At 60.3% G+C, this 22,630-nt stretch overlaps 1 protein-coding gene across 3 annotated transcripts; it reads left to right on the forward strand.

Moving 5' to 3' along the window:
• The first annotated feature begins 1,257 nt into the window (after positions 1-1,257).
• On the forward strand, positions 1,258-22,572 carry ATP13A2 (ATPase cation transporting 13A2). Of its 3 annotated transcripts, none has more exons than XM_012533963.3 (29): positions 1,258-1,448; positions 8,025-8,119; positions 8,250-8,432; positions 8,752-8,810; positions 8,982-9,096; positions 9,354-9,430; positions 10,992-11,069; positions 11,253-11,322; positions 12,208-12,342; positions 12,431-12,497; positions 12,796-12,927; positions 13,514-13,669; positions 14,185-14,295; positions 14,380-14,426; positions 14,515-14,703; positions 15,868-16,074; positions 16,551-16,646; positions 16,732-16,891; positions 17,010-17,130; positions 17,268-17,392; positions 18,110-18,270; positions 18,393-18,509; positions 18,611-18,690; positions 19,203-19,355; positions 19,446-19,542; positions 20,385-20,608; positions 20,696-20,847; positions 21,894-22,063; positions 22,154-22,572. In XM_012533963.3, exons 1-29 carry the CDS (start codon positions 1,439-1,441, stop codon positions 22,286-22,288), a joined length of 3,522 nt encoding a protein of 1,173 aa, XP_012389417.1. In that variant the 5' UTR covers positions 1,258-1,438; the 3' UTR covers positions 22,289-22,572. The 3 variants fall into 3 exon arrangements, with proteins under 3 accessions (XP_012389417.1, XP_049563598.1, XP_033288961.1); XM_049707641.1 differs by having other exon boundaries at positions 12,235-12,342; XM_033433070.2 differs by lacking the exon at positions 18,393-18,509.
• Positions 22,573-22,630: the final 58 nt, after the last annotated feature.

A 22,630-nucleotide genomic window follows, 5' to 3' on the forward strand; every position in this document is an offset into this window, starting at 1 on the left:
CAAGGGAGCAACAGCCCCAGAAGGGAGTCTTCTCCATGGGTCCTAGTCCACAGATGACTGCAGCCCAGCCCACAGATCGCCCAGATGACCACAGTGAGGGCCACTTCCCCAAAGGTAACCCTGGGCAGAGGCGAGGCCTTCCACATCCTCTGTGGTTTGGAAGGAAGCTTCATCTGGTCTCCCACCTCATGAAGACCATGGACCAAGCGGCAGGTGCAGCTCCTTCCCAGATGGCTCAGAGGATGGAGTCTCTTAAATGCCAAGTAGCAATATGAAGAATGAGGGACAAATCTTGCGATGCAGTCCCCAAGCCCCCTGCTTTTATGAAGCTTCTAGCCCAGCACCAGGATCTCAAGAAAGCAACTGGCTTCTGCCAAGTTCCTGCCACCCCATTTCATCTTTCCAGCAGCTTTCATTTCACAGATGAGGAGAGAGGCTCAGAGAGGGAAAGTGACTTTTTAAAGCTCACACAGCTAGACAGCAACTGATGCACATCCAAACCCAAGTCTCTCTGGTGCCAGAGCCCAGCCACTTGCCACTGTACCACACTGCCTCTTGGCAAGGGCATCGAGCAAGTCATTTATACAAACCTAGCCATCCTGCCTGCCATGGAAATCAGGGTTCCCCTGGTTAAGTGGTCTGCCAGACATCCAGCTAAGCCCTGGAGGAGGAAACAGGGGCTCTGAGAAGTTCAGTAGGCTGCCCTCACTGAGGCATCAGCAGAAGAAACAGGTCTTCTCACCTGAACTGAGTGAAGCCAGCCCCATCCCCCAGGTGGTCAACCTGCTCCACCAGCAGCCTGCCCCAGCTGAGCGAACGGCTCCACCACCCCCTACCTGCTCAGACCAAAACCCAGGGAGGAGAGGCATCTTTGATTCCATTCCTATACCTCCACCTCCCATGCATCAGCAAGTCCTGCCGATATGTACCCCGTTATCAAGTGTATGTATTGAGTTCTCGGTATGGACCAGATACTGTCAAGGCCTTCCCTGCTTCCCCTCTGGAGTCTCTCCCCCACCATTACTCTCCATCGCAACTCTGTCTCCTTCCAGCCCTTTGTGTCTATGTGTTCATGTGTCTGAGGGCTGTCCTGTCGGATTCCCTGAGTGTCCTCCTCTCTATGTGTCAGTCTGTCCCAGGGCTGTCACGTCTGTCTCTCGGCGCCCCGCCCCTGCGTGCGCGTTGGGAGCGGCCTCGGACTACAAATCCCGGCAGCCCCCGCGGCGCGCGGGAGGACGTGGGGCCGCAGAGGGCGGGGCGGGGCTTGGCGGTGCGCAGAGCCTGACTGCGGCACCTTCGCCGCCGCTCCAGCCGCTGGGTCCTGCAGGTGTCCCGGGCCGCCCAGCTCCGCAGCGCCCCGCGCCCCCGGCCTTCCGCCTCGGCCCCGACCGCGGGGCATCGCGACGCCCGGGCCCGGCGATGAGCGCGAGGAGCCGCCATGAGCGCAGGTGAGCGCGCAGCCCCAGCCGACAGGAACCGGGCGCGGTCCCCGGACCGCCCGTCGTCGCATCTGTCGTGGGGGACACCCCCACCGCTGGGGCGCGGGCCGAGGGAGCGGCCCCCGGGACATCCCCGCGCCCGTGCCCTCCCCCTTCCCAGAGAGGCCAGGAGCCCGGGGATGGCACCGCGCAGAGCCGTCCGCTCCGCGCCTTCCTAAAGCCCTGGGAGAGGAAGCGCCTGGCGCCGCCGTGCAAAAGGATAATCCGGGGGCCGCGGTGGCGGGGCGCAGGGAAGTGTCCCCGCGCGGTGACGGATGTCCAGGTGGGGGAAGAGACGTGGAGGCCGCTGCATCCAGGGCCTCTGAGTGGTTGTTCCTCTTGGTTGAATGAATGAATGGGGTTGGAGAAGCCAGGGCTCCTGAGTCCCTGGATCGGAGTGCCCTGGGGCACAAATGCCACTCCTGATCCCCTGAGTCGGGCCCCCAGAGCAAGCCTGTTAGCACGCCGGTCCAGGGACCACACCCTCCATGTTACCTGTCCCAGGCCCTGTGTCTGGAGGCCACCCTTTCCAGAGTCTAATTCTACCTGCTGCAAAGGGTGCCAGTAGACCTCTCGCGTTTAGAAGGGTCTCATTTCCACGTGGGTCACTCAGAGCCTAGACCTCAGCCAAGGGCCACCAACGCTTGAGCATCCTCTCTGCAGCTGCAGACCCTTCATTCAGGTCTCTCCCTCCGGTCTCCCACCTTACTCCCCCCCATCCCCGCCTCCAACTCAAGGGTGCACCCAGGGTGAGGAAGGGGAAAGGCTGAGGACATATGGTCCCAGGACTCCAGATCCAAAGATCAGGGAGCTCCTGGCAGATGATCCCTCACACTCAGCCTGGCCCAGGAGAGGAGCTTCTGGCCACAGGAGAAGCACAGCAAGGGAGGAGGCAGCAGTGCTGCCCTGGGCCTCTGCCAGGTCATCAGGAGGAAACCCGTGCTTCCGCAGGAAACAAGAGATTCCCAAATGGCTTTGACGCCAGCCCCTCCGCTCTGCAGTACTCGTGGCATTGCCCCAGGGCCAGGGAGTCAGACTAGGTTCAAGTCTAATCTTGACCACTCAGAGCTGTGTGACTTTGGACATGTTAATCAACCTCTGTGCCTCATTTTAAATGGGAATCCTAATCCGCACTTTTGGAGAGGTGGCTGTGAGGATGAACTGAGAGGAATGTGTTCATTTAGACCCACTCATTTTCAGCTTCTCCCCTTGCAAGCTGTATGACCCTGGGCAAGGGATTTTGAAACTGTGTTCCTCAGTTTCCCCAACTGTAAAATGAGATGATAATAGTCCCTCCCTCAGAGGGTTACGCGTGAAGATCAGTCGCGGTTATTCAGAAGACCAATGCAGTCAGTCATTTGTGAAAGTATTCTCCTCCCAAGCAGCTGGTTCGAGCTGGTGGTACCAGAAGAGATCAGACACTGCTCTGACCTTCCTGTGCCATCCCTGGGGAGACATCCCTGCCATCCCTTCTGAGTGTTTTGACAGATGTTCTGCAAGAGCATGCCCTGGGCTTGACCTTGCTGGGAGACTAGAGTGTTCCACAGATGTGACTGCCTCCTTCCCCAGGTTGACGGGGAGAGCATCCTTGTGAAATGATGGGTGTGTGATAGACACAAGGAAGAACTTCCAGAGGCAACCTTGTTTAGGTCCTGGGGGAAGTGATCCAGTGAGGGCAGCTCCAGATGGTCTCTGGTAGGGCCCTTCAAGAAGAGGCTTGTTCCTCTGCACCTCCCAGCTGACCCAGAGGCAGGAGGTGGACACACTGACTCTTGCACCATTGCTTCCATGCTCTGTTATGTCCGTGAGGTGTACAACCTTCATTCATTGGTTCATTCAATAAATGGTTCCTGAGTCCCAGCCGCACCAGGCAGTGTGAGCAGGAGGGCGATGACACCTGTGCAAGCCTGATGTGTTAGTGTCAGTGGGTGGGGGTGAGGTGGGCAGAGAGGATTTTGGAGCAAGGCCCCTTCCAGCTGCGAGACAAATTGGTGGGCACACTGCCTCTCTCAAGGCTCAGTTTTCTCATCTGTAAAATGGGATAAGTTGCTTGATTGTTGCAGGACGAAAGCAGATTGGCAGGAGCAAAGTGGCCCACGTGGGGTCAGTGCAGCACGCTGCAGTCCCATCCCCAGCACAGCTGCTGGCCTGAGGGTTTGAAGGCCCGGGGAAGAGCTGTTGAGTGCACACAGGGGAGCAATGGCACAGCTGTGGGTTTTCAGACAGGGCAATGGGAATGTAGAGGGGAGCCTGAGAAATGGGTCAGAGCGGAAGCCACACCTCCTTGGCAGGGGAGCCAGCAATGCCCTCCTGTACAGGCCATGCTTCAGGAACTTCAGACACCCCATGTGCCAGCTACTTTGTGGTTATGATCCTAGAGATGGGAAACGGAAGCCTGGAGAGAGGCTGAGTCATTTGTGAGAGAGCCAGGAGCACAGTGACTGATGGGGACGACAGCGATGGCGCTGGTAGTGCCGTGGTTAAGAGCGTGGACCCTGCAGCCACACTGCCTGGATCCACGTCCCACCGCGTGCTGGCTGTGTGGCCTTTGGGCAGCTTACTTCACCTCTCTGGGCCTGAGTTTCCTAATCTGTAAAATAGGGATAAAAGTAGTCCCCACTTCACAGTGGTGAGGAATGAATGAATCGATGTGTGTAAAGCCCTGAACGGTGCCTGGCCTGTGTCAGCCCCTGATAGCCCTGAGGTACTCTTTTTGTTGTTGTTTTTGGTTTTGGGCCGCACCGAGGGCTTGTGGGGGATCTTAGTTCCCCAACCAGGGATCGAACCCACGCTCCCTGCAGTGGAAGCACGAAGTCCTAACCACTGGACCACCAGGGAAGTCCCCCCTAAGGTGCTTTTTTTCCTTACACCCCAGAAACTGCCCGACAAGAACCCTAAAGGGGGCGAAACTACCCGCCCTGACCCACTCAAGGAGCAGGTCTCCAGGGCTGGTGAGGGGCTTCGGCAAGAAGGACAGCTGGGACTGTGGCCTTTGGAGGAGGGGACAAGAAAAGGGCTGGGGCTTGTTGGTGGCCAAGGACCTGAGAACCCAGGTTGCCAGACCGGGTCAGTTGCCCTGAATGCCTGTTGTTCTGCCCCCCAAGCCAGGACCCAGGGCGAGCCTCCCCCGCCCCTGCACAACACACACACACCAGGGAGCAGAAGGGCCTCTGCTGTTAGTTGCCTGCGGGCTGTTGTCAGGAAGGGAAGGAAATCGTGCCCTGACAAGCCTCCCTCACAAGCTGGACTGGCCGGAACCAGAGAGCAAAAGGGACCACCCCAGGGGACCCAGGCTGGGGTCTCTGAGCCCCAGGGCAGAAGGCTGACCAGGCCTCCTGCCCTCTGGCTTTGAGACTTTACCGTTGGCCAGACACCAGGATGGTTGAGAGCTACAGGCTTCGTTTGTATGTGTGGGAGTTCCCCAGAGACCAGGCCCTTTCTGGAGCTGGTGGCAGCTCCGTATATTTTCTGAGTCACCCAGTGGACAGGGGAGGGATTGACCGTGGGTGGAGCTTGGGTTAATTTGGGTTTTGAGTCCTCTTGTTTGAAAGAGGCCTCAGGTGGCAGAGGGCATATGCCCTGTTGTCTGGAAGTGCCCACATTGGCCCCCAAAACACAAGATCTGGGCTCTGACTTCCTGGCTCCACCATTTACCAGGGGGCCTTTGTGACTCTGAGCCTCGGTTCCCTCATTTGTACAAATGGGAAAAATAAGAGTCCCCTCATCGAGTTGCCAGAGGGTTAAATGAGCTAATTCGCGTGGAGGGTGAGAGCAGCTCTTGTCACCTGGGAAGTGCTTAATGGATATTGGCTGTTCTTATTATGGTAATTACCATAGTAATTATTATCACAGTCCTTATGTGGAGATATGGGGGGCTGCGATAGGATAGAACAGACTCTGCGTGGTCTGATGGGAATTAAAACCCACCCTGGGACTTCCCTTGTGGCACAGTGGTTAAGAATCTGCCTGCCGATGCAGGGGACACGGGTTCGAGCCCTGGTCCAGGAAGATCCCACATGCCGCAGAGCAACTAAACCCATGCACCACAACTACTGAGCCTGCGCTCTAGAGCTGGTGAGCCACAATTACTGAGCCCGTGTGCCACAACTACTGAAGCCCATGCGCCTAGAGCCTGTGCTCCACAACAAAGAGAAGCCACCGCAATGAGAAGCCCACGCACCACAACGAAGAGTAGCCCTCGCTCACCGCAACTAGAGAAAGCCCGTGCACAGCAACGAAGACCCAGTGCAGCCAAAAAAAAAAAAAAAAGAAAAAGAAACCCCACCCTGGAGTCAGCCTGCCTAGGATTGCATCCTGACACTACCATGTACTTGGCTGTGTGATCTTGGGCAAGTTCCTTAACCTCTCTGAGCCTAATTTTCTTCTATGAAAAGGGAATGGGGCTTCCCTGGTGGCACAGTGGTTGAGAGTCTGCCTGCCAATGCAGAGGACGCGGGTTTGTGCCCCAGTCCAGGAGGATCCCACATGCCGCGGAGCGGCTGGGCCCGTGAGCCATGGCCACTGAGCCTGCGCGTCCGGAGCCTGTGCTCCGCAGCGGGAGAGGCCACAACAGTGAGAGGCCCGCGTAGAGCTAAAAAAAAAGGGGATAATTATTGTGCTTACATGGCAGGGTCATTGAGTTAGCCATGTAAGAAGGACCAGGAGCAGAGCCCGCACGTAGTGGGGCCTCGGGAAATGTTGACTATCATGGTTGCTTTGGGGCTTGGAGAAGCTGCAGAAACTTAAGTGTTTGGGGACAGAACAGCTGAGGGGCTGGGGATGTTGTGACAGGCAGTTGCTTGGGACACCCTGGGCTTATTGGGTGGAACTTTCAGATCAGGCCTCTGCAGGGCTCTGGTTGGGGTGGAGGAGTAGGGAGCCCAGAAAACCAGCAGGTTGCCCCCCACCTTCCCTGCCTTCCCATCCCCCTTAGTGAACTTCTCCAGAGGCTCCTGGGAAACATGCAGATGCTCAGCACCGCTGCCATTGTGCCAGCAGGTCTGGGAGGGGCCCAGGCATCTTCATGTCTAACAGGTTCCCCAAGAGGTCCAGGGAGCACAGTTAGAGAAACCCTGACAGAGGCCATGAGCCCCACCCCGTCCCGGGCCCCAGAACACCCACTGTCTGCTTGCTCGGCTAGGACCGCAGCACTACAGCAGGGGAGGCAGTAGAAAAAAAAGAGTTTCTACAGTAGAGATGCCCACTGGTCTTCCCTGAGCCACAGTTTACCCATCTGTAAAATGGGGGTGATAGTGGGCCCTTCCTCACAGAAGGAACCTGTCAGCTGTTCAGCTGGGCCCTGGCACATAGCGGCTTCTCTCCTTGAGCCTTGGGGGCTTTCTCAGCTCAACCCTCCTCTCCAGCCCACCCCCAGCGACTGGGTTCTTCCTTCCTCCTCCCCCCATTTCACCTTCAGAGTGAAGCTGCCCCTTTCATGGCTGCCCTGACATTTTTTCAGTCCATACTCTACTTCTCGGCATCTCCTCACTGCCAGGCCTGTGCTGGGCATGAAGGTTGAAAAAGGATGAGCAGGGACTTCCCTGGTGGCGCAGTGGTTAATAATCCACCTGCCAATTCAGGGGACACAGGTTCGATGCCTGGTCCGGGAAGATCCCACATGCCGCGGAGCAACTAAGGCCATGTGCCACAACTACTGAGCCTGCACTCTAGAGCCCGCATGCCACTACTCCTGAGCCCACGCGCCACAACTACTGAAGCCCACACGCTCTAGGGCCCGCATGCCGCCAACTACTGAGCCCGCATGTTGCAACTGCTGAAGCCCATGTGCCTAGAGCCTGTGCTCCGCAACAAGAGAAGCTACCGCAATGAGAAGCCCGTGCACCACAACGAAGAGTAGCCCCCTCCCGCCGCAACTAGAGAAAGCCCACGTGCAGCAAAGACCCAACGCAGCCAAAAATAAATTTTTAAAAATATAATCAATTAAAAATAAATAGGGCTTCCCTGGTGGCGCAGTGGTTGAGAGTCCGCCTGCCGATGCAGGGGACACGGGTTCGTGCCCCAGTCCGGGAAGATCCCACATGCCGGGGAGCGGCTAGGCCCGTGAGCCATGGCCGCTGAGCCTGCGCGTCCGGAGTCTGTGCTCCGCAACGGGAGAGGCCACAATGGTGAGAGGCCCGCGTACCGCAAAAAATAAATAAATAAATTAAAATGACGTCTAAAAAAAGAAAAAGGATGAGCAGCCCTGTCCCTGCCCTCAGAGTGTAGACCAGATGGAACGTGGGACACAGAGCTCCCAGGAAGCTAATAGCTGGAGGTGTGTGGGGGTGCTCTTGAAGCCCAAAGTGCTCAACAGGCCCCGTCCCCCGACTCTGCGCCCACACCGAGTCAGAAATCGCCAGACGCATGAGGAAACAAGGTCCTACGAGTGAGGACCCACAGGACAGCCCGGTAACAGGCCCGTGAAGACTCGAGTTACTGGATTTATCAGACCAGATTTATAAAATGACTGTGCTTAAGTGGTGGTTAAAGAAAGAAGGAGGAGCCCCCCCAACCCCCCCCAATGACATTTCTCCCTTCTGTCCACAGACAGCAGCCCGCTCGTGGGCAACACGCCCGCCGGTTATGGGACCCTGACGATAGAGACATCTATAGATCCCCTCAGCTCCTCAGTTTCATCCGTGGTACGTGGGCAGGGGAGGGGCAGGGGCAACTCCAGGTGGGGGTGGTACCCAGGCCCACCCAGATACCCTGGCTGCCTCCTCCAGCCCCCGCCCACCCCACTCCCTGGCCTGCTCTCGCCCATGTCCACAGAGGCTCAGCGGCTACTGTGGCAGTCCATGGAGGGTCATCGGCTATCACATCGTGGTCTGGGTGATGGCGGGGATCCCCCTGCTGCTCTTCCGATGGAAGCCCATGTGGCGGGTGCGGCTGCGGCTCCAGCCGTGCAGCCTGGCCCGCGCCGAAACCCTCGTTATCGAAATAAGAGACAAAGAGGTGAGAGACGGGGGAGCAGGGGCGAGCCTGGAGCTGGAGTGGGGTGACGGTGGCTCAGGGTTGCGGGGCGGAGGGTGCTCGGGTTCTCAGCCCAACCTGGCCGCTGACGTTCTGTGGGACCTTACACAGGTGCTTCTCCTCCCTGGACCTCAGCTTTCCCATCTGAGCAGTGGGCAGACGGGACGGGGTGGGTGATTCCCAAGGAGGTCACCTCTATCCTTGATCCCTGCCTCCTCCAGCAGGGGCCACCTGGCTGTCGGGTGGGGCCGGGGAGGGGAGGGGTCTCTTCCAGGACTGAGTCCACACCTCCGTGTTCCAGGATAGTTCGTGGCAGCTCTATACTGTCCAGGTGCAGACTGAGGCCATCAGCAAAGACAGGTGAGGCAGCCCCATCGCCCCTTCCCAGGAGCCCCTGCTCCCGCTGCCCTCCCCCCATGAAGGCTCTGATCCCGGGGCCTCCCATCCGAGAGAGGGAAGGTGGCTCTGTGGGGATGGGGAGGTGCTGGGGCAGCTCCCAGGGCTCCACGGTAACCCCACCCCCGTCCCCAGCCTGGAGCTGCCCCCACAGACCCAGGCGGAGGACGGCCGGAGCCAGGCAGCTGTGGGGACACTACCAGAGGGGACATGGAAGGACACCGCCCAGCTCCACAGGACCGAAGAAGCAGTAAGTGGACAGCTGGGTTCTGGACAAGTCCTTGCCTGTCTCTGGGCCTCAGATTCACACCCTGTACAATGGGGACTGACTCCAGCTGTTCTCTGGGCGCCTCTGGTTCTCTCGTCCCAATCGTCCAGGATGCTGGCCGATCACCTTCTACCCCTCCATGCCTCTCCCGCCTCTTTCCTGTGCCATCGCCCTGCCGCCCCCCACACACTCCTCCTGGGGCCGCCTCCAGCCCACCTCTCCTCTCTCCCACCCAACAGCGGACGCTGCGCTACTACCTCTTCCGGGGCCAGCGCTATGTCTGGATCGAGACCCAGCAGGCCTTCTGCCGAGTCAGGTAGGGGTCAGGGCCGGCGACGCTACACCACGCCCACAGCGGGTGCTGCATTGGGCAGAGAAGGTGGCATGAGGTGGCCCAGCCTGGACTCCCCTCTCAGCTCTGTGCCTTGGCCCCCTCAACTCGCTGAGCCTGTCTGTAAATAGCTCATGAAGGGAATCCCGGCCTCCTAGGGTTGTTTCGAGGGTAAAGTATATTACTGTCATGTAAGGCTTGGCACGGCACCTGGCCTGAGGTGGCAACACTGCTGTGAATCAGACCGTAAGCTCTGGACTTGGACCTTCTGTTTGGCGTCTTGTACCTGCTCTGCCACCTACTAAGTGCTTGATAAATACGAGCTCAGTTTATGTCTTAGTTTGAGCCCCGAGAAGCAGACCTCAAGACGAGGATTCAAGTGCAGGGAATCTGTTTGCAAGGTGATGGCAGGAGACGTAGGGGAAGTGAGGCCGGGAAGAGGAGGCCGCCGGTGGAGGGGGCTTGACGTGGGCACCTGGAGCACAGTCCCTTGGGGATCCCTTTGAGCCAGTATAGAGCACGCACCTCGGGGTGCCCTCACCCAAGGAGTGAGGAAACCAGGGGGTACGTACCCATCACCTTCCTACTGTTACCGGTTGCGGAATACATGAACTCTTGCACAACTTCGGCCTTCCTAGCTCACGGGCAGACCATGCTTATGCAGCCAGGAGAAGCCCTCAAGTCAGGACAGGTGTTTCCAGTAAGAGGCTGCACCGCACAGACGTGAATTCCAAGGGGGTGTGGGGAGGGCACCAACAGCCTCTGCTGCGTGAGAGGAATAGCAAAACTCGCTGACGTGGGACTTCCCTGGTGGCGCAGTAGTTAAGAATCTGTCTGCCAACGGAGGGGACACAGGTTCGATCCCTGGTCCGGGAAGATCCCACATGCTGCAGAGCAGCTAAGCCTGTGCGCCACAACTACTGAGCCTGCGCTCTAGAGCCGCGAGCCACAACTACTGAAGCCCCGCATGCCTAGAGCCCATGCTCCGCAACAAGAGAAGCCACTGCAATGAGAAGCCCACGCACTGCAAAGAAGAGTAGCCCCCGCTCGCTGCAACTATAGAAAAGTCTGCACACAGCATTGAAGACCCAACGCAGCCAAAAAAAAAAAAAAAAAATCGCTGACCTCTGTCACCTAGTAAGTGCCAGGAACCGTCCAAGCACTTTGCAAAACTTATCTCATTTAATCCACCCGTAGCCCTGTGAGGGAGATGCTGTCACCGTCTCCATCTTGCAGATGAGAAGTCTGAGGCCCAGAGAGGTTAAGTGACTTACCTAAGAAGGCATCATTGTAAAGAAAGCTCTAAATGTCACTAAATAATAGCGGCTGTTGTCACTGTTAAGTATTATCATCATCTCTCATCGTTTTTCCTGGGTGAGATGGTTTGGGGCCCCATCAGAGGAACAGAAGGAGAAAGTTAGGCCCAGAGTTCGTGAGGGACCAGCTTTCTCCCGGGAGCTCGGTGTGGCAGAGGTGGGCCAGGAGGGGTGGGGGGTGCAGAGCTCAGACCCCACCACCCACACGAGTGCCTCTCCCAACCTCCCAGCCTGCTGGACCACGGCCGCACCTGTGACGACCTCCACTGCTCCAGCACCGGCCTCAGCCTCCAGGACCAAACCGTGAGGTGGGTGCTGCCCTGAGAGCTGGGGCCCCCTCTCTTACCCCCCTGGGTGTGGCCTTCTTCCAGTCACCTGCCTTCTCTGGGCCTCAGTTTCCCCAGCTGGAAAGTAGGGCGCTCCATCACTGCTAGAGGGTCCAGCTGCCACGGCCCCTCCATCTGATGGCCCTGCCGCTTTTCCTCTTACAGGAAGACCATCTACGGCCCCAACGTGATCAGTGTACCAGTCAAGTCCTATCCCCAGCTGCTGGTGGACGAGGTAGGGCTGTCCCTGGGCCCCGCCCCAGCTCTGGCCTGAGCTGGCTGTGTGACCTGGGCCAGGGGCTTGCCCTCTCTGGGCCACCCTTACAGAGGCAGATTGTACCAGCTGTCCTCTCCTCCATGGTGGAGAGCTGTCTCAGAACCAGCCCCAGTCAGCTCAGGGAGAGGAATTGGAAGTTCTGGTCCAGGCTGGGACTGGGGCTTAGAGGCCAAGAGACAAACCCACACAGCCTGGGCTCCTGCTGTGTGCCAAGCGCCAGGCTCCACAGTCTGGGTCCTTTCCGTGCATTACCCACTTTCACGCTCCAACAGCCTCGTGGTAGGGACATTCCGTTCGCACATGAAGAACCAGAGCTACAGAGTGGGGGACGTGGCATGGCAAGGTCACATGTGGACAAAGGGAAGCCAGTGACCTGGACACACCTAGAGTACACTGCTAACATCCCAGCCCTCTGAGCCAGGGGCAGACACCTGTGAGACAGAGAGGAGGCCTTTGAGTCTGGCCTGATGTAAACTCTAGTCGGCCACCTGGGAGCTGTGTGGTTTTAGGCAAGTGACTTAACCCTTCTGTGCCTCAGTTTCCTCAGCTGTAAAATGAAGCTGATGGTAGCATCTGCCTTGTGGAATTGTCCTCACCATCGTATGGCATTTAGATGATGTGCTTAGCAGGGGCCTGGCGTGTAAACACCCGTGTGTCCTCTTTAGAGCAAAGAAGCTGCTGGCTCAAGGGACATCTGGACAGGACTGACCAGGAGACAGGCCTGGCTTTAGTCCTTCGGCAACTGCCGGGCCCTCTGCTTCCGTGGGCACAGGAGGCCCAGCCTGTGGCTGGGCTGCCCTGGGGGACCTGGGCCCTGACGCTGCCTCCCCGCCCCTCCCCCAGGCACTGAACCCCTACTATGGGTTCCAGGCCTTCAGCATCGGGCTGTGGCTGGCTGACTACTACTACTGGTATGCCCTGTGCATTTTCCTCATCTCCATCGTCTCCATCTGCGTGTCGATATACAAGACCAGAAAGGTGTGCGGTGTGAGGTGGATGGGACAGGGCAGGTGGTGTCCGAGGAGACCTCCGCCCACCCACTCCCTGCTTGTCCCCCTGCCCACAGCAAAGCCAGACTCTGAGGGACATGGTCCAGCTGTCTGTACAGGTGTGCGTGTGCCGGCCTGGGGGAGGTGAGAGGCTGGGGGAAGTGAGAGGTGTGGGAGGGAGGGAGGCTGGGGGAGGTGAGAAGCTGGGGTGGAAGGGAGGCTGGGGGAGGCGAGAAGCTGGGGGTGGAAGGGAGGCTCGGGAGGCTGGGAGGCTGGCTGGGGGAGGTGAGAGGCTGGGGGAGGGAGGGAGGCTGGGGGAGGTGAGAGGCTGAGTGAGGGAGGGAGGCTGGGGGAGGGAGAGAGGCTAGGGGAGAGACGAAGGCTGGGGGAGGCAGTGGGGGAGTCCCCTCCAGGCTATACTGAGGCCCCTGCTTGCCCGAAGAGGAGGAATGGGTCGACTCCAGTGAGCTCGTGCCGGGAGACTGCCTGGTGCTGCCCCAGGAGGGTGGGCTGATGCCCTGCGATGCTGCCCTGGTGGCTGGCGAGTGCATGGTCAATGAGAGCTCTCTGACAGGTCAGTTCCTGCCCCTGGCCAGCAGCCTCCCATCCCCCCTGCCGGGCCCCTGAGCCTCTCTGCCTTGTGTCAGAACTTTTAGATGGAGTTCTCTTTTCCCTTTGCTCAGGTAACAGTCCCGGCCTCAGCAGGTCCTACCCCTGCAGATGCTGGGTGAGGCACTGCTACTCTTTGCCAGGCAGCGAGCTCAGGGCTTTACAGAGGTTAAGCCCTCTCGTGTCAATATCTTATTTGAACTATAAAAGTAACACAGCTCGTTACAAAATAATTCCAACAGAAGGAGAACACCGGCCCCCACCCTGGCCCCCCACTCTGCCCATGCTGTATGCTCACAGCTCTTTCTGGCTCCCCTGAGAGATGGTTCCTGGAAACTGGCTGCACACGTCCCAGGATTGTCTCACTGTGTCTGTGTCTTTTGCCCTCTCTGAGCTTCAGTGTACCTCTCTGTAAAACGGGGGCAGTGATTTCTTCACACATAGTTACAAGCGTTAAATGAGACCTGGGGCTTCCGTAACAGTTCTAGGCATAAGGCTTGGTCTTGTTGGTGGGAGGGACCAGCATGGGCCTCATACCACATCCCTCCCAGGGGAGAGCGTTCCAGTGCTGAAGACCGCCCTGCCGGAGGGACCGGTGCCCTACTTCCCAGAGACCCACCAGCGGCACACGCTCTTCTGTGGGACCCTCATCTTGCAGGCCCGGGCCTTTGTAGGACCCCATGCCCTGGCAGTGGTGACCCAGACAGGTAACGAGTCTGGGAAGTGGGGAGGGATACTGGGCCCAGCACCTAGAGGACAGGTGACACAGAGCCGGGCAGGACCCATCTCTACCACTGCCCTGCTGTGCGACTCAGGCATGTCCCACCCCTACTTGGGATTGGCTGGAGTGGGCAGGGGCGGGGCAAGAAGGAAGGAGCTCATCCCTTAAGAAGAGAGCAGTGCTGTACATCTCCAGCAGGCCCCCGCCACGTGTGAAAGGGACCCAGTGTGTCACCAGATTTGACATTTTTCAGCGAAAGACACACATCTGGATTTTAAGTGAAACCACCCAGTTTGTAGATGGTACTACTAATTCCTTATTTACTAAGCTTATGAAGGCTGGGCAAGGCCTGTGGCCATCCCGTGTGACCGCCAAACTGGGTGATTGCTGACCCCAGGAGCGTCATGCCTTACAACCCCAGAGGTGTGGGTGGTGTGGGGGAGGGGTGGGGTCATCCTGACCCTCAGCTTCCCCTGCCTCAGTCTCCCCATCTCCTCCCAGGGTTCTGCACGGCTAAAGGGGCCCTGGTGAGCTCCATCCTGCATCCCCGGCCCATCAACTTCAAGTTCTATAAACACAGCGTGAAGTTTGTGGCTGCCCTCTCCGTCCTGGGTGAGTGGCCCCCCGCACCCCACTTTGCCAGTGGCCCCCGGAGCCCCGTCCCCAGTCCCGCTGAGCCCCTTGCTGTCTCCTCAGCTCTCCTCGGCACCATCTACAGCATCTTCATCCTCCACCGCAACCACGTAAGCCTTGGGGGCCGGGCGGGGGCTGCCACTGGGGGCCCAGGGCCCACCCGGCCTGGCCCTTGGCATTCACAGTGCCCCCTGCCAGGTGCCTCTGGACGAGATCGTGATCCGGGCTCTGGACCTGGTGACGGTGGCAGTGCCGCCCGCCCTGCCTGCCGCCATGACTGTGTGCACGCTCTACGCCCAGAACCGGCTGCGGAGCCAGGGCGTCTTCTGCACCCACCCGATGCGCATCAACCTGGGGGGCAAGCTCCGGCTGGTGTGTTTCGACAAGGTGGGGGCCGTGGGGTGGGGGACACGGCCAGGCCCCCCACACCCACATCCCTCATTCAGCAACGTTGACTGAGGGCTTGCTGAGCCCAGCGCCCCGCCGCCTGCCCGTGTACCCCTGCTGCGGACACTGGCCACCGCCAGGTCCTGTCCTGGGATGGAAACACTCAGAGGCACCCTCTCCCCCAGCTCCCACCTGCATCAAGCTCACAGTCTGAAGCATGAAATGTCTAAACTCATTTCATTTGTTTGTTTGAGAACCATTGAGGGCCTGCTGGGTACCCAGGGCTGCTGTCAACACTGGGGATCCAGTAGTAGCCCACACAGAGATGTCCCCACCACCATAATGAGTGAACCAGGGACCACAGAGAGCTGCAGATGGTGATGGGTTCTGGGGAGGAAGCAAATGGGGTACGTGATGGGTGGTACATGGGGGTCACTCCCTTAGAGGGCAGTCAAGGAAGGCTCCTGTGGTCCCTTGTTGACCTCTGAGGGGTGGACCACACTGAGAGGAGAGCAGGGCTGGCAAGGTGGAGGGGAAGAAGTAGGGTGGCTCATGGCTCCTTGGAGGAACAGAGCGGTGTGCCTGGGGCTCGGGGAACAGTAGGGAGGGGGACAAGATGAAACGGGCAGAGCCCTGATCCATCAGAGGCGGGTGGGCCCTGGTGTGGAGTTTGGACGTTATTTAAACTGAAAGGGTGGGGCTTGGTCGTCTTCGCAGAGCTCCCAGGCCAGCGAAGGGGCCAGACGTGTAACTGAGCCATTGGAATATGGTATGGGAAAGGCAGGCATCTGTTCACTCATTCATTCACTCATTCATTCATTCATTCATTACACCGAGAGCTGTACATGGCCAGGCCCTCTTCTTGGTACCACAGTGAACAAATGATGGAGTAGTAAAGAGGCCATGGGTGGGAACCCCGAGCAAGCACTACCTGACCCAACTGCAGGGTTAAAGAAGACTTCCTGGGGGAAATGATGCCAGACCAAGAAACACCGCGGGTTGGGGAGGACAGCCTGGCAGAGGGACCTGCTTGAACAAAGGTCCAGCTCTGGCTCCTGGGGTTCCCATGGGCCCCGCCTGGCCAGGGGTGTGGGCGCCCACCGCAGCAGGGCGCAGCTCACCCCAGGACTCATCACTGGCCCGCCCGCTTCTTGCCCCCTGCAGACAGGCACACTCACAGAGGACGGCTTGGACGTGATGGGTGTGGTGCCCCTGAAGGGGCAGGAGTTCCTGCCACTGGTCCCAGAGCCCCGCCGCCTTCCCATGGGGCCCCTGCTCCGGGCACTGGCCACCTGCCACACCCTCAGCCGGCTCCGGGACACCCCAGTGGGTGACCCCATGGACCTCAAGATGGTGGAATCTACTGGCTGGGTGAGGAGGCCGAGCCCTAACTAAGCCCACCCAGTCTTCATTCTAGGCCCTCCAGGGGGCGTCTCTATCATGCCCACCACGGAGAATAACAATGGCCAAGGCCTAGTGCTGAGCACCTACTCTGTGCCAGCGCTCTGTTGCACGGGCCTCGTCTCATGTACTGCTCCCCATAGCCCCAGGGAGGTAGCTTCAGACCTGCTTCACGAAGGAAACTGAGGCTGAGGGCGATTTGGAATAACTTGTCCAAGGTCACCCAGCGGCTTGTAAATGGCAAAGCCAGAGTTTGAACTTGGGTCCTCCCAACTCCAAAGCGCACATTCTTGACTTCTATTCTATCCAGTCTCCCGTGAAGGAAGTCCTCCATGAGTTTAACTTGAGTGTCTCCCACTGCCTCTCTCCACGGGCCAAGGATTGGCTGCCCCAGGCCAAGCCGGCACCCGGCCCCTCGATGCCAGTGTTCTCTGCCTGCGTCGCAGGTCCTGGAGGAGGGATCGGCTGCAGACTCGACATTTGGGACCCAGGTCTTGGCGGTGATGAAACCCCCACTTCAGGAGCTCCACCTGCAGGGCATGGTGAGCTGAGGGGGTGCCTGTGGGGCGTGGGCTGGGAGGGGTGGGCTCCACAGGCCAGCCCCTCAGCTGCCCCCCAACCCTACAGGAGGAGCCCCTGGTGCCGGTCAGCATCCTCAGCCACTTCCCCTTCTCATCGGCTCTGCAGCGCATGAGCGTGGTGGTGGCGTGGCCGGGGGCGGCTCGGCCTGAGGCCTGCGTCAAGGGCTCCCCCGAGCTGGTGGCAGGCCTCTGCGACCCCAAGACAGGTGAAGGGGGAGGGCCCCAGAGTCTGCAGGTCGGCACTGGCACGGAATGGGGTGGGCGCCCAGCCCGTGTCGCTGCCTCCACCTCCCCGTCCCAGTGACACCTGCCTCTCCCTGGCAGTGCCCACCGACTTCTCCCAGATGCTGCAGAGCTACACAGCTGCTGGCTACCGCGTGGTGGCCCTCGCCAGCAAGCCGCTGCCCATCGCACCCAACATGGAAGCAGCTCAGCAACTGACAAGGTGGGCCCTGGGCACTGAGCCTACGGCCTCGCGAGGGCAGAGGGGAGCAGAGCCCAGGGCCGATGCCCCTGCCCAGTGGCTGGGGAAGGGGTCGTGGCCACTGCATGGCCTCTGACGCGGGTCTGCCCACCCTCCAGGGACACAGTGGAGTGGAAGCTGAGCCTCCTGGGGCTGCTAGTCATGCAGAATCTGCTAAAGCCACAGACGACACCCGTCATCCAGGCTCTGCGGAGGACCTGCATCCGCACCGTCATGGTGACAGGTACCAGCAGGGCCTGGGTTAGGCGGGCAGAATCTACCCCATCCCGGGCAGAGATAAGGGTACCTGGCGTCCCTTCCCGGGGCATCTCTTTGGGCCCCTGCCTCAGGCCTGGTCCTTTTCAGACATTTCAGTTATCTTCACAGTCTCCCTCCTGAGTGATAATTGTTACCCCAGTTGACAGATGAGGAAAGTGAGGCTCAGAGGAGTAGAGTGACTTCCAAAGAGTCTGGGGCTGGTGTTGGACAGCCTGGGTTCCAGCTCAGCTGCTGGTGACCTCTCCCCAAGTTCCAGTTTCCAACTCTGAGAAATGGGGGAAGTTAGGTCAGCCTCAAAGGTTGTGACAATTTCATGGAGCAAGAAAAGAAAGATTCAGGGGACTTTCCTGGCGTCCAGTGGTTAAGACTCCTCGCTTCCAGTGCAGGGGGCACGGGTTCGATCCCTGGTCAGGGGACTGAGGTCCCACATGCCGCATGGCGTGGCCAGAAAAAAGGTGTATGTAGAACTCCAACCCAGGCTCCCGGTTTCTCCTAAGACCTTTGATCCCTAGTTTTATAGACAAGGAAACCCAGGTTCAGAGACACTGATACCCTGCCTGAGCTCACTGAGCCAGTCATGGCAGACAGATTCTGTCCGGCCTCAATTTCCCCATCTATACGTGTCAGGGTGAGGATGGCCCCTCAGTAGCAGCTGGACCCTGACCTTGCCCCACACCCCCAGGGGACAACCTGCAGACGGCGGTCACCGTGGCCCAGGGCTGCGGCATGGTGGGCCCCCAGGAGCGCCTGGTCATCGTCCACGCCAACCCGCCTGAGCGGGGCCAGCCTGCCACCCTCGAGCTTCTGCCAGTGGAGTCCTCTGTAGCCGTGAACGGGGCTCAGGTGAGGCTGACCCCGAGTTCCGCCACAGACCCCACCCATGACCCCACCCCTGTGTCAGCTGTCCCGGGCCCCAGCTCTCAGGGTGGGCAGGGGGAGCTCAGCTGAGCTTCCCGGGCCCCCAGGATCCTGACCAGGCCGCAAGCTACACCATGGAGCCAGACCCCCGATCCAGCCACCTGGCCCTCAGCGGGTCCACCTTTGGTGTCCTTATGAAGCACTTCCCCAAGCTGCTGCCCAAGGTAGGGCTGCCCCGGACCTCCCTGGACGCCCCACACCTCGCCACGCTCTGCTCCCTCCTCTTGGCTGCCTCAGCCCCTCCCCTGTCTCCCTGTGCTCCCAGGTCCTGGTCCAGGGCACCGTCTTTGCCCGCATGGCTCCCGAGCAGAAGACAGAGCTGGTGTGTGAACTGCAGAAGCTTCAGTGAGTGCCTACGGGGGAGGGGCCTGCGGGGGCCCAGCTGGCCCATATGCCCCTGCTTCCCACCCCAGGCGTTCAGGAGCCATCAGCCTCAGAGAGCCCAGCAGGCACCCCCGGGTCTGTCCTGCTGACAGTAGTACACCGCCCTCAGTATCTGTGGGGGATTGGTTCCGAGAGTCCCTGCAGATACCAGCGTCCACAGATGCCCGCGTCCCTTATGTAAAACGGCGTGGTACAGTCGGTTCTCTGTATCCATGGATACAGACCCCGTGGATACAGAACCTGTGGATACAGACCCTGTGGCCACTGTAATTGCACCTATTTACTGAGCACCTACTGCATACCATTTACTGAGCATTTCCCAGGCACCCGGCGGGCAGTCGGGATGCGGCCGTCCCCGGGTTCTGCCAGCCGGCCCGGGAGGTGGGTGGGCCATTTCGCAGCTGAGGAGGGCCCTCCCGGGCTCAGAGCCAGCACGTGAGTCCGGGCCGCGCCTGCCCTCCCCTCTCCGGCAGGTACTGTGTGGGCATGTGTGGGGATGGCGCCAACGACTGCGGGGCCCTGAAGGCGGCTGACGTGGGCATCTCGCTGTCCCAGGCCGAGGCCTCAGTGGTCTCGCCCTTCACCTCGAGCGTGGCCAACATTGAGTGTGTGCCCATGGTCATCAGGTGAGGTGGGCAGGGGCCTGGTGGGGGGTGGGGTCTCGGCAGGGCCCGTCAGCCGGCCTAGGCCCCCTGATGCCCATACCCGCTCCCCAGGGAAGGTCGTTGTTCCCTGGACACGTCGTTCAGCGTCTTCAAGTACATGGCCCTGTACAGCCTGACCCAGTTTATCTCTGTCCTGATCCTCTACACGGTGAGTATCTGCAGGCCCCGTGCCGGGCCCGGGGCGAGGACCTCAGCAGCGCGGTGAGGAGGCTGGCAGGCTCTGGAGTCGGCAGCGTGGCCTCAGATCCTGCTCCAGCCGCGTGGCTTAGGCGCTCCGGAGCCTCGGCAGTGAGGCTTGTCTGAGATGATGAAAGCACTGAGCAGCTGGTGCACAGTAGGTCCTCAGGAATGGGAGCAGCTGTCCTGTGCTAGCGTTTCATCCCTGTCCTCTGGGAGTTCCCCATCTTCAGGGGGGCCTGAGACAGAGCCCAGGCAGGGGCGAAGGAGGCAGAGGCAGGAGTGGGACACCCGAGGCCTCTGCCCCTTTCCCATGAATCCGCCCTTTCCCCGCTCACGCTAACTCAGACCTCGACTGTGCCTCCGGCCTCCTGTCCAAAGGGTATCACCCACTCCTCTGCTCAGAGCATGCGTTGCTCGCCCGCACTGGAAACAGGTGACGCCATGGGGCACTGCAGGCCTTGCGCCAGCTTTTGTCCCTGTGTCCACCTTAAACCTGAGGGCAGGAACTGTGTGTCCTCCAGAAACCTTGGGGCTCCACAAGGCAGAGCCTCAGCCTCCCTCTCAGGCCGGTAGTTCCCATCAGGTCAGCAGGGATGCCTTCTCCCTCAGACGGGGAGAGGGGCTTCCTGAAGGCAGGGCCGTGTCTCCTTCATCAGATTGGGAGTTCCCAGAGGCAGGAGGGTGCTGTCTGCCCATCAAGTTACAGGGCAAGAAAACACCTTCCCCATCAGACTCCTTAAGGGCAGGGCTGGTGCCTGTCCCATCAGACTAGGAGCTATCCTCCCCTCCGCCCTCCCTCCCTGCCGGCAGGTCAACACCAACCTGGGCGATGTGCAGTTCCTGGTCATCGACCTGGTCATCACCACCACGGTGGCGGTGCTCATGAGCCGCACGGGGCCGGCGCTGGCTCTGGGTCAGGCGCGGCCGCCAGGGGCCCTGCTCAGCGTGCCCGTGCTCAGCAGCCTGCTGCTACAGGTGGCCCTGGTGGCCAGCGTGCAGCTGGGGGGCTACTTCCTGACCGTGGCCCAGCCCTGGTGAGTAGCAGGGAGCTCACCCCAGATCCCACCCATGCCCCGTCCTCCTCACCCTCGCTCCCTGACTCCCGGTCCCTGTGCTCCCAGGTTCGTGCCTCTGAACAGGACGGTACCCGCGCCAGACAACTTGCCCAACTATGAGAACACGGTGGTCTTCTGTCTGTCCAGCTTCCAGTACCTCATCCTGGCCATGGCCGTGTCCAAGGGGGCGCCCTTCCGCCGGCCGCTCTACACCAATGGTGCTGCTGTGCTGGGGGTGGGATGTGCAGGGGGTGGGTAATGGAGGGGAGGGGGGATGTGATGGAGGGAAGGGGGGATGAGATGGAGGGAAGGGGGGATGAGATGAAGGGAGGGGGGATGTGATGGAGGGAGGGGGGATGTGATGGAGGGAGGGGGGATGAGATGGACGGGAGGGGGATGAGATGGAGGGAGGGGGGATGAGATGGAGGGAGGGGGATGAGATGGAGGGAGGGGGGATGAACTGGAGGGAGGGGATGAGATGGAGGGAGGGGGGATGAGATGGAGGGAGGGGGATGAGATGGAGGGGAGGGGGGATGAACTGGAGGGAGGGGATGAGATGGAGGGGGGATGAGGTGGAGGGAGGGGGATGAGATGGAGGGAGGGGGGATGAACTGGAGGGAGGGGATGAGATGGAGGGAGGGGGATGAGATGGAGGGAGGGAGGATGAGATGGAGGGAGGGGATGAGATGGAGGGAGGGGGATGAGATGGAGGGAGGGGGGATGAGATGGAGGGAGGGGGGATGAACTGGAGGGAGGGGATGAGATGGAGGGAGGGGGATGAGATGGAGGGAGGAGGGATGAGATGGAGGGAGGGGGATGAGATGGAGGGAGGGGGGATGTGATGGAGGGAAGGGGGGATGAGATGGAGGGAGGGGGGATGAGATGGAGGGGGGATGTGATGGAGGGAGGGGGGTGTGATGGAGGGAGGGGGGTGTGATGGAGGGGGGGGGATGTGATGAGGTAGGGGGGATGAGATGGAGGGGAGGGGGATGAGATGGAGGGAGGGAGGATGAGATGGAGGGGAGGGGGGATGAGATGGAGGGAGGGGGGATGAACTGGAGGGAGGGGATGAGATGGAGGGGGGGATGAGGTGGAGGGAGGGGGATGAGATGGAGGGGGGGATGAGGTGGAGGGAGGGGGATGAGATGGAGGGAGGGGGGATGTGATGGAGGGAAAGGCTGTGGGGCTGGTGCCTGTGGGGTCCCGTCAGGCATGGGTGTGAGTGTGCGGGGCTCTCTGGCTGACGGACTCCCCCCCTCCCCAGTGCCCTTCCTGCTGGCCCTGGTGCTCTTGGGCTCTGTCCTGGTGAGCCTCCTCCTGGCCCCCGGCCTCCTGCAGGGGCTGCTGGCGCTGAGGAGCATCGCCGACACCTACTTCAAGCTGCTGCTGCTGGGCCTTGTCGCCTTCAACTTCGTGGCGGCCTTCATGCTGGAGGTGGGGCCCACCCCGCGCTGGGGTGGCAGGGGGCTCTGGGGGGTGGGACTCAGCCACAGCTGCCCCCTGCGCCCTCCCTGTCCCCGGCAGAGCGTGCTGGACCAGTGCCTCCCAGGCTGCCTGCGGTGGCTCCGGCCCAAACGGGCCTCCAAGAAGCGCTTCAAGCAGCTGGAGCAGGAGCTGGCCGAGCAGCCCTGGCCACCGGCCGCCGGGCCCGGGAGGTAGCGCAGGCCTGCCGGCCGGCACCCTAAACACTGGATCTCCCTGCTTCTGAGCCACCGGCCAGGACCCATCTCCAGAGACACCACTGCCATCGCTCCTGCAGCCCTGAGGTTGGCGGTTGTCACACTCATGTCCCACGTCTGCCCGGCCCAGCCTTCCCTGCCCCCGCCCGGGGAGATGCTAACTACCCTTGTCCCCCACTTTGGACGCCCCATGTAGAGACAGCGGCACCACCTGCACTCAGAGCCACTGTCAGTGGAGCAAATAAAGTCATAATATTTTCCTGCCTCGGCCTGCCTGATACCACTGACCTGGGTGCCCCTGGCACGTGTCTGCTCCCGGCAT

This window comes from Orcinus orca, chromosome 1, assembly GCF_937001465.1.
Source record: "Orcinus orca chromosome 1, mOrcOrc1.1, whole genome shotgun sequence".
Lineage (NCBI taxonomy): Eukaryota > Metazoa > Chordata > Mammalia > Artiodactyla > Delphinidae > Orcinus > Orcinus orca.

Excerpts from the sequence above, each read along its gene's own strand:
- ATP13A2 (XM_012533963.3), top strand. Across the intron at positions 8,811-8,981 it reads GAGGCCATCAGCAAAGACAG|CCTGGAGCTGCCCCCACAGA; the intron begins GTGAGGCAGCCC and ends CCCCGTCCCCAG. Across the intron at positions 13,670-14,184 it reads GGCAGTGGTGACCCAGACAG|GGTTCTGCACGGCTAAAGGG; the intron begins GTAACGAGTCTG and ends ATCTCCTCCCAG.